This window comes from Vipera ursinii, assembly GCF_947247035.1.
Source record: "Vipera ursinii genome assembly, chromosome: 9".
Taxonomy (NCBI): domain Eukaryota; kingdom Metazoa; phylum Chordata; class Lepidosauria; order Squamata; family Viperidae; genus Vipera; species Vipera ursinii.
Window position 1 is genome coordinate 22186794 of NC_139523.1, and position 10748 is coordinate 22197541.

General features: G+C 49.4%; 1 protein-coding gene across 1 annotated transcript in view; it reads left to right on the plus strand.

The window, feature by feature from the left end:
* Nucleotides 1-10395, plus strand: part of NECTIN2 (nectin cell adhesion molecule 2) — a 65461-nt gene extending 55066 nt beyond the window's left edge. Inside the window, exons 6-9 of the mRNA XM_083369388.1 lie at nucleotides 4936-5080; nucleotides 6150-6213; nucleotides 7001-7105; nucleotides 8345-10395. Of these exons, the coding sequence (XP_083225514.1) occupies nucleotides 4936-5080; nucleotides 6150-6213; nucleotides 7001-7105; nucleotides 8345-8548 (518 nt within the window). The 3' untranslated portion in view covers nucleotides 8549-10395. The remainder of the gene's footprint in view (nucleotides 1-4935; nucleotides 5081-6149; nucleotides 6214-7000; nucleotides 7106-8344) is intronic.
* The last annotated feature ends 353 nt before the right edge of the window (nucleotides 10396-10748 follow it).

Sequence of the window (10748 nt, forward strand, 5' to 3'; positions counted from 1 at the left end):
AGCTGAAAACCCAGCATTCCTCAGGCTGACGTTGCTTCCTCCTGCAGGCCCCGAGCATATCAGTCAAGTCTGATGCATGATCTCATGTCTTCCCAGATGGCCTTTGAGTTGGCTGAGTCATTTGCACCAGCCTTGCCCTTTCATCTCTCCTCCCTTCCTCCCTCCCTCTCTCCTTCCCTTCCCTTTCTTCCTTTCCTCTGCCCAGCCGGATGGACGCCACGCTAGGTGGAGAGTGGGCGTGGCACGGGCTGAAAGGGGAAACTGACATCACCACCACTGCAGGTGTGCGCCCACGTATCCTTCGGGACCAGTTTGCTGGGGAGAAGATGCTGAAATCTTTTGCTTTGCTGCGTTGACTGGCTGGGGAATTCTGGGAGGTGGAAATCCACCCACTTTCAAGTTGGTGGCATTCTGGGAGTTGAAGTCCACACACCTTCCACGTTACCGAGGTTGAAAAAAAAACCCGGCGTAGAGCTACTTTTAGTGCTAAATTCGGTGTCCACTGCCGTCTCAAGTGGTTTGTCTACTTTGGGGCAGGCTTGGGGGAGAATGCTCCATCTCTGGCCCATTGGACACTCCACTTATTTCACATACACCCCATAGCATTCTCCAAAATGCCTCCCCCCCTCCACATACTTAATTCCCAACCAGGTCTAGAGATTCTCATTTGCCATGGCTCATTGAGACCGCCCTTCCTAGCTGGATCTGAGTTGGCTTCATAGAACACCAAGCATTGGTGTCTCATAAAAGCGAAGATTTTTGTTTTTACTTTATTTTATTTTATGGATTAAATTTAAGCTGACCATGCCGTCTCGTGAGAGCATCACCCAAAACGATGTAGACGCAATCACCTGACCATGTTGCGACGGTCGTAAGTGTGAGAAATGATCACTTTTTTTCAGAGCCCTTGTAACTTTGAACAGTCATTAAGTGAATTCGTGGCAGGCTGAGGACCATCTTGTACAGGGACTGGATGATTACCTGCCCCAGTTAGATGTGCTATAGGAACACATCATAGATGGATCAGTGAGGCCCCTCCACCTGTAGGGCAGGGGTAGGTAACCTTGGCTCTTTTATGACTCGTGGACTTCAACTCCCAGAATTCCTGAGCCAGCATGGGAAAAACTTTGGCCCCTTCATGACTCGTGGACTTCAACTCCCAGAATTCCTGAGCCAGCATGGGGGAAACTTTGGCCCCTTCATGACTCGTGGACTTCAACTCCCATAGTTCCCCCATGCTGGCTCAGGAATTCTGGGAGTTGAAGTCCACGAGTCATAAAAGGGCCAAGGTTGCCTACCCCTGCTGTAGGGTAATTCCTCCGGATCTTGCAGGTTCCTAGTCCCGTGGCCAGCCTGGAAAAAGAGAGACTAATCCTTCTCTACCAAGGGAAGCAATTAGCTCTCCTCCTGCCTTCCGACCGACGTTCACCTTCGAAGCCCTTCCTCTTCTTTCTCTCGCCTTCTCCTCCGGATTCGGTAACCCTAACTGGCCCAGCTTCTTGGCAACCGAGCTGGCTTCAAAAGAACTCCACCGGAAGCCTTCCTCTCCGATCTAAAAATAAGGATTTTGAGCTGCTGCAGAAGAGGCCGGCAGCCGCCACTTGCTCCCAGCTCCGCCATGCATAATGTATGGGGCTGTGTGTAATTATGGCTTTTCCCAGGAGGGCTGTGAGGGGAGGGGGGGAGGAGAAATGTGTGGTGGGGAAGAACATGCCAAGCTGGCAGCAATCGGATGGCCCAAGGAAGGTTGGGTTTCAGCTTCTAGGTGTGCCAGGTGGGAGTTGCTGAAACTGTTTGCAGGCAAAGGGGAAGTTTGGGTGGACCTTAGGAGAAAGGCCAGTCCTGACACCGTCCTTCCCCTTCATTTGTTCTCTGGTGCCTGGATGAGTGACAGGAGGTGGGACATGGAAGAATAGTCCTTCTGTTATTTAGTGCTTAGGGTTGTTTCATGGGTACCAGTCCCTGCACCTGGTCTAGTGGTTAAGGCGCCAGGTTGAAAGCGGGAGAGGGGGAGTTCTAGTCCCGCCTTAGGCATGAAGCTGGCTGGGTGACTTTGGGCCAATCACCAGGAGATGGTGAGTTCTAGTTCCATCTGAGCGACTTTGAGCCCATCACCAGGCGACGGTGAGTTCTAGTCCCGCCTTAGCCAGGAAAGCCGGCTGGGTGACTTTGGGCCAATCACCAGGAGATGGTGAGTTCTAGTTCCATCTGAATGACTTTGGGCCCATCACCAGGCGATGGTGAGTTCTAGTCCCGCCTTAGCCAGGAAAGCCGGCTGGGTGACTTTGGGCCAATCACCAGGAGATGGTGAGTTCTAGTTCCATCTGAGTGACTTTGGGCCCATCACCAGGCGACTGCGAGCTCTAGTCCTGCCTTAGCCATGAAAGCCAGCTGGGCGACTTTGAGCCAATCGCTCTCTCTCACACACAGCCTAACCCACCTGTCAGGGTGGTTGTTGTGGGGTAAATAGAAGGAGGAAGCTGTGTCAGATATGTTCACCTCCTTGAGTGATTTGTAAAAATAACAAAGGCAGGATGCAAATCATAAATAAAGCGGACCACATTCTGTTCTATAGGTATTGCTCACTGTGCATGGAGCTCTTGTGAAAAGCACAGGTGCTCCAATTTATTGCCCTCTTTCAGAGTATGTCTGTGGATCGCAACCACTTCTAAAGTAGTCCCTTTTAAGACAGAGAAGGATTGGGATCCTAGGAATTGCCAATGCTAAGAATGGGGAAAGTCAAGTTGATTTTATTGAAGGCAGCTTTCTCCAAGCTGGGTCCCTCCAGATGCAATCCAGTGGTGAGCGTTGCATGTCCGGAGGTGAATGAAACAGCTCGGTCACCGGATCCTGCTGTTTTTCCAAGGCTAGGCTGGCAAGCTGCAGATCCTGATGGCGAGGAAGAAGCAGCCCCCTAGGCTGTGGCAGAGGGATCAAAAGATGAAATCCTTCTCAGGGTTGCACGTTTACCCACTTCCTGCTTAGAAATGAAAATTCAGAGAAAAGCTGATCATTATAATTCGTGTTGCTTCCGTTTTTGTATGTGCCTCTACTGTGCTTAAGACTGTACATTCCATCCCTGCCCTTCTTAGAAAAAGGCAGAAAACTAAACTTGAAACCCCATTTTCTGATGCCTGGGGAGCCGATCTGTGCTATCTGAGTATGACTCCGTTGCCGATGTGTACCTTAAGGACTAGAAACTTTATTTCAGTGAAGAAGAAGAAAAAAAAGCAAGTTTAGGATTTGGGTTTTTTTTATTGCATATTAACCTCTGTGTCCAGCACCAACTCTTGACTCGTGCATGATAGGGTTGCTTAGAAACTAAGAAAACTGGTTACCCCTGAATATCCAGAGTGCCTTTGGCTGTCTTATCCCAGAATGGTATCCGTGCTCACTTAAGAGAATCCCCATCCTCACTGCCAGCCCTAGTCACCCAGATGTTCCCAAGGCCCAGCAGCTGAAGATGCGAGAGGATGCAAGCAATAAAAATGTACCTCCCTGCTTTGCCCACTGTCTTCTGCAAAGTGGTGAATAATAGACAATTTGATATATATTCAAGGCAGGTTCAACCAGCACTCGGCTGCTAAGCAAAGCGGAAAGGTTGCCACGCAGAGCTGAAGTGCCATCTAGTGGCTGAAAGTGTAAAAAGGAAAGCCAGAAAAAGGGTTTCTCAACCTTGGCCACTTGAAGAAAGAAGAAGGGTGGACTTCAACTCCCAGAATTCCCCAGCCAGCTCAGCCTAGCTCGGCTGGCTGGGGAATCCTGGGAGTTGAGGTCCACCCCTCTTCAAGCGGCCAAGGTTGAGAAACACGAGTTTAAATTACATCGTCCCTGGAGGTTTTTAAGAAGGGATTGGGTGGATCATTTGTCTGAAATAGTATAGAGCAGGGGTAGGCAACCTTGGCTCTTTTACGACTCGTGGACTTCAACTCCCAGAATTCCTGAGCCAGCCATGCTGAGGAGAAAGGGAGAGGTTTCCATGCTGAGCCATGCCGGCTCAGGAATTCTGGGAGTTGAAGTCCACGGGTCATAAAAGGGCCAAGGTTGCCTACCCCTGGCCTAGGCCTTGGCTGCTTTATGACTCGTGGACTTCAACTCCCAGAATTCCTGAGCCAGCCATGCTGAGGGGAAAGGGAGAGGTTTCCAAGCTGAGCCATGCTGGTATAGAGTCTCCTGGTATAGAGTCTCCTCCTCGAGCAGCGGGTTGGACTAGACCAGGGGTCCCCAAGCCAGGGTCCGTGGACTGGTACCGGGCTGCAGCATACCAGCAACCGGTCCGCACAAACAAGCAAAGCCCCATCCGCGGGATGCAGGCAGCACACAAAACCAGGCCCCCTACGGGTCTGCGGAAAAACCTCTCTCCATGGAAGCGGTCCCTGGTGCCGGAAAGGTTGGGGACCTCTGGACTAGAAGACCTTCAAGGCCCCTTCCAACTCTGTTATCCTAAGATGCCAGAGTACTTGAGATTATGCAACACCTTTAGCTATGAATCAAACACGCTTCTTTAGGGCTGCACCCGGCCCCAGTGAAGAAACAGCCGGATATATTTTGCATGACACTTGACTAGTCAGGGAAGGAAAGAATTAGCTAATCAAATTAAGAAAGACTCCCAACTTAATTGACTCTGGGCGACAACACATAAGCAATCCACAGCAAGATGCGAAACCCTCAGAACACTTACAATAAAAGTCTAGGATTTTGGGGAAACTGAGGCAGACTCATTTAACAGACAGCAAAGGTGGGACAATGTGACTCCCCGAGGGGGGTGGGGGGGCGCCATTCTCATAGGGCAGGGGTAGGCAACCTCGGCTCTTTTATGACTCATGGACTTCAACTCCCAGAATTCCTGAGTCAGCCCTGTTGTGGCAACGTTGGATTAACTTTGAGCGGAATTTGGTGGTCTTACTAAGCTTATGTTTCTATTCCCCTCTCCAGAGAAGCCCAACACGGTCGGCGCAGCCACCACTGGGGGCATCATTGGAGGCCTCATAGCCACCATCGTGGCCTTGGCGGTGGTGGCCACTGGCATCCTGATCTGTCGACAGCAGCAAAAGAACCGGATGGATCCCGAAGAGGACGAGTAAGTGAGCCGGTTGGCTCTGGGAAGCCAGGCAGAAAAGGGGGTAGTGGGGGCTGGATGGGGGCGGGGGAGAGGACACCCACCCACCCATCCACCCTGAATTTCTTTGTAGTAGGAACAAGCCTCATTCAGTAAAGGATTGCCTTGCTTTGAGTATAAACTAGAGTCAGGGGACTGGTGATTTTACGACCTGTGGACTTCAACTCCCAGAATTCCTGAGCCAGCATGGCTGGCTCAGGAATTCTGGGAGTTGAAGTCCACAGGTCGTAAAATTGCCAGTTGCCCACCCCTGGCATAAACCATGGAGCTGCGTGGCGTGAGTGGGTGGGGCTTCAGCTGTAAGCAGAAGGAGAGGGAGCAAATCTTGTGTCTTTCAATCAAGATGCAGATTGAAAGTGGGGAACGATGGCCTCCTTTATGACTGGTGGACTTCAACTCCCAGAATTCCTGAGCCAGCATGAGTCACTCAAGAATTCTGGGAGTTGGAAGTCCACCAGTCATAAACGAGACCATCGTTCCCCACCTCTGCCCAGAAGGAATCTGCTAGGATCAAATTGGTAGGGGAAGATCTGGGATCCCCTCATATCCCTTCTTTTAACTCAATTAAAGATAGAGCCATCTCTGACTTAATCTACTGTGCTGAAGGCAGTTAAAACTGTCACCAAGGAGACCCTGTTTCTCGGTCTCAAAAGCCCCCTGGGTGAGCCAGGCACTCTTTCATCTCATCCTACCTCACAAGGTTGTTGTGAAGAAAAACAGGAGGAAAGAGCCCATATAAGCTCCTGGATGACAGGCAGCACAAAAAAAAAAATCTGAAAGACAAATTGAAGAAGGCGGGGGCTGCCCAGATGTTGCTTCTCCCACTGATATCTCCATGCTTTCTGGAAGTACGTGGTGTTGGAATCTGACAACATCTGGGGAGCCTCAGCGCCCACCCACCCACCCAGACACAAGTGTGTGAAAGCAAACACTCCAATCTCATCCTCACTGTTTCGCTTGGCACCTTGCATAAATGCAAAACAGATTGCTAAATGCCTTTGCCTGCTCTTGCTTCTTGCCTCGTCTGCAGTTTGGAAGGACCCCCAGCGTACAAGCCGCCCCCTCCTTGCCAACTGTCTGAAGAAACAGAGCCGGTAAGTATCAAACTCTGCTCCCAGGATGGTCTGCAGGCCTCGGCTTTCAGAAGAAGAGAGTTGGAAGGGACCTTGGAGGTCTTCTATCTAGTCCAGGGGTAGGCAACCTCGGCTCTTTTATGACTCATGGACTTCAACTCCCAGAATTCCATAGCTGACTCAGGAATTCTGGGAGTTGAAGTCCATGAGTCATAAAAGCCGAGGTTGCCTACCCCTGATCTAGTCCTACCCCTTGCCCAAACAGGAAATACTGTATCATTTCAGACAAAGGGTTGTTCAATCCCTTCTTGAAAACCTCCAGTGTTGGAGCACCCACAACATCTGGAGGCAGGTTGTTCCACTGGTTAATTGTTCTAACTGTCAGGAAGTTTCTCCTTAGTTCCAGGTTGCTTCTCTCCTTGATTAGTTTCCATCCGTTGCTTCCTGTCCTGCCTTCAGGCGCTTTGGAGGATAGCTTGACCCCTCTCTTCTTTGGGGCAGCCCCTCAAATACTGGAATACTGCTGCCATGTTCCCACCCCCCACCCCCAGTCTTTCTTTTCTCCAGACTAGCCAAACCCAATTCCTGCAACCGTTTGTATGTTTTAGCCTCCTAGGGCCAAAGAGTTGGGGGATGCTGCATTAAAGTGAAGCCCAGACTCAACAAAATCCTCCTTGGGAAGGGGACACGATGGGGGGAAAGGCAGGGTCTTTTGCAGTAGGAGCTGCCCTCAGACTCCCCATGGCCAACTGGGATCCTGGCAATGTAGGCCCGATCCTGTCTTCACCACCTTGCTGGTTTATTCCAGGTTGCTAATCCCACCGGGGCTGAAAGTCTCCCGTTCAAAGCGCCGTACTACGAACCCAACGCCACAGATGAGCTCTTTGGAGGGGTCAGTACCGCCACAAAAGAGGTGAGGGGGAACTGCCAAAGAAATCTTCCGAAACAGGTTTAATGCGGACAAATCGATAAGCATTACGAGAATCTTTCCATCAAACGCCATATAAACATTGCCCTCCCAAATGTCATCCTGCGCATCAGAAATCAGACCTCCAAGTGTGGTAGTCAAGGGAGGCGCATGTAAGAATTTGGAGACTCCTGGCCGTCTTTCTTTCCTTAAGTAACGCAGGTTTCTAGTCCTTATGACCGGGGGAAAGGAGATATCTCTCTCTCTATGTAGAGGCTGGAGGAGGCAGGTTCTGGGTTCTCCCTCTGTAGATATGATACGATTGGTGTCACAAATGTTACAACCTTAGTCAGATCTTTAGCTTAGGATTATTTTGCCTTCTGCAGTTCGGGCCTGGCCATGGGGGGGGGGGGGGGGCTGGGGGGTTCACACAATGCACTAGGCTGGGGTAAAATATGATTGGGTATCTTGTAGTTCAGCAGTGGTGACACCTCTGCCATTGTCTTAGGACAGAGGTAGGCAACCTTGGCTCTTTTATGACTTGTGGACTTCAACTCCCAGAATTCCTGAGCCAGCCATGTTGAGGGGAAAGGGAGAGGTTTCCAAGCTGAGCCATGCTGGCTCAGGAATTCTGGGAGTTGAAGTCCACAAGTCATAAAAGAGCCAAGGTTGCCTACCCCGTCTTAGGAGGTTGTATGAACCAGGCCAAGTACAGCTAGGTTGGACATAGGGTCTTCTGGGAGTGGGGAAGGTGCTGGCCTGGAAACCAGGTGCCTGTGAGTTCTAGTCCCACCTTAGGCCTGAAAGCCAGCTGGGTGACTTTGGGCCAATCACCAGGAGACGATGAATTCTAGTCCTTCCTTAGGAACGAAAACCAGCTGGGTGGCTTTGGGACAATCACTAGGGGACTGTGAGTTCTAGCTCTGTCTTACCCATCAAAGCTGGCTAGGGGACAGTCCCTCTGCCTCAGCCCAACTGCCTTGTTGTGAGGGGAAAAAAGAGGAAGAAAAAGGGGTATTTGGTTATTTCCGTCGCCGAGTTGCTTCTAAAATAATAAAGGTGGGATTTTTAAAAATCGAACAAATAAATAAATAATCTAATGTAAGGTCAGGTAATGTTGTGTGAACGCAGCCTCTGTGCATTTCAGCTTCGGGGTGCTACCAAAAGCAGGACCGCATTAAAGTCCCAGTTAATGACTGCCTTTCCCCCCCTCCCTCTGTGCCCGTTCCCCTGCCCCTTCCGCAGGAGATGCCCCGATACCATGAGCTACCGACGCTGGAGGAACGCGAGGCGGCAGGCGAGGCTGGCCCTAGTCTGGAAGATGAATATTTAGACCAGATTAACCCCATTTACGACGCTCTGTCCTTTGCGGCCACAGACGAAGAGGAGGCTTTGGCATCCCTGCCCACCGATAAGGCCTTTGTGATGTCCAGAGCTATGTATGTCTAAACCTGCAGGCTAAACTCACAACACAGTCCAAAAACAAATGGGATGCTGCTAAAACGATATCCTGGAGAGAAGCTGTTTCTTTTCCATCAGAGAGGTACACGACGCCATTTCCTGGACCTGCCAGCCTTCACAAGTGCCTTAGGTAGCCAAGACCACATCTTGCTCAAAGGGTCTCACCACTTTGTGCCTTCCACTTCAACCCAGCCCAAAATCAGTATTTCTTCCTCAACCATCAGCTTTCCAGTCGTTTGCCAAATCTGTGCTCTTGACTTCTTGGACTTTCACTTCCAGATCTTTCTTCAGAGGGCTTCAGTGGCGAGATCCAGTAGATCTGCCAACCGGCCTGTGCTGCTTCTGAACCCACAAGGATATTGCCATCCGGGGAATGTAGTTGAATGCCTGTGAATCTGTTTACAGTGAAGTGGAAGCTCTCTCTCTCAACACCCAGTCGTGGGGCTGCAGCCTGCAAGTGCCTTGCACCTTCACCCCCATGGGGGTCTCCCCTCTTCCCCAGAATTTATCTCTTACCATTGATGCTTCAGGCAATCTTGTTGAAAGATTCACGTCAGCCAGTCTAAACTATTTCTGGATTGTGATGCTCTGAAAGAGTTGAGAGCAAAGCATCTTTAAAAGTTGCAGTGATGTCATGGACATCGTGGTTTTTTTGCCCTCAATCTGTGTAAAAGATGGCTCAGTTGAACCTAACTCTTGGACCCTTCAAAAAATATTTTTTTTAAAAAAAATAATATGCAGAAAGCCCACCTGGGACCAGGTACAAAGATTGGGCTAAAATTCACCTTTCCAACTTCAAGCTGACTAGGCACGGAGAATTTCCACCAAAGGGGAAACAGATGCATTGAGGGAATTCTGAAATGAATCATGTAGAAATTGTTTTGTAAGACTCCTTATTAACCCTGCCCCTAATTCCTCTGCATTGCACGGAGAGGTTCGGCTTGTGAGTAGGCTAAAGGCACCAGAAAACCCTGCTAGGGGGAGGACTTACCTCAAAGATGCAGCTTTGAAAAATTTCCTCGGAGGCACCAGCATATACACTCCCCAAATCTTTGGGAATTAACCAGGTAGTAAGGTTGCCTGTGTATTGCACAAACACCCCCCCCAAAAATCATGGGATTTGTACTCTTGACACTTGTGAGGTGGGAAGTCTGACTTGGATGCTCCCTCACAGCAGTTCCCTATCCAGAGGAGACCCTTCCAAATTTCTAAATGGAGAGCTTTGCTCGGAGGAGTAAAATTGGTGTGCCAAACTGCTCCCGCCTTTGTTCTTTTTCCCCCCTTTATTAGCATTCTGACACAGGCTCCGGTTGTTACTTGAATTGTGATTTTGTGATCTTGGGTTCTGCTCCGTTTAGGGTCCATTAGTATCCTAATCCTTTTGGGCTCTTGACCTGAAAAATGTGAAAGGTTTTTTGGTTTTTTTTGGCATTGCTGTTCTTCACTTGGGTGTTTTCAAAACTACATTGTGACTTAAAACAAATTGATTTAGCATTCCGAGGCAAAGTCTTCTTATGCTCTGCCACTGCTGCTGTTTTGTTTTTTTTCTAGATGCGGGTACCAATTGGCACTGTGGGATTTTTTTTAATTGTGTTTATGATTATGTTGTCGTAGCTGTTCCTCACCTCTCCTGCTAACAAGACCCGACTCTCAGGGTCAACAGGAGGGCACAATTGTCGCACACAAGCACACTATGCCTTTCCCCCACCCCCTGCTAACTTTTATGTGCCTCGATCTGACACACTTGGGTTGAATTTCAGCAGGGACACAGAGGGAAAATTTTATACTCCAGATGGACGTTTGTTAAAAAAAAATAATAAATTTTTCTAAATCTATGTGGCTGCCACGGTGTGTTCTGTCAATGGGGAAAGGCAGCACAATGACCACTTTTTAGGTTTATATGTCTCTCCGAACTTGATGCCTTCCAGATCTGGGACCCCAATTCCACCATGCTCAGCCAGCAGGTTCATTGTATCTGTAGTCTGATACTTTAGGAGGATTTAGGAAAAATCTCAGAGAAAGGATAGCAGAATAAAGGCAAATACGTTCAAAGCCTGGGGAAATTATTATATTGCAAACCCGCAAATGCAAGAAACAACCTCAGAAGTAGGTGTATATTTTGGAACAGGAACTCATGTGCAGAATAACAGAATAAGAGCTGGAAGGGACCTTGGAGGTTTCTATCTAG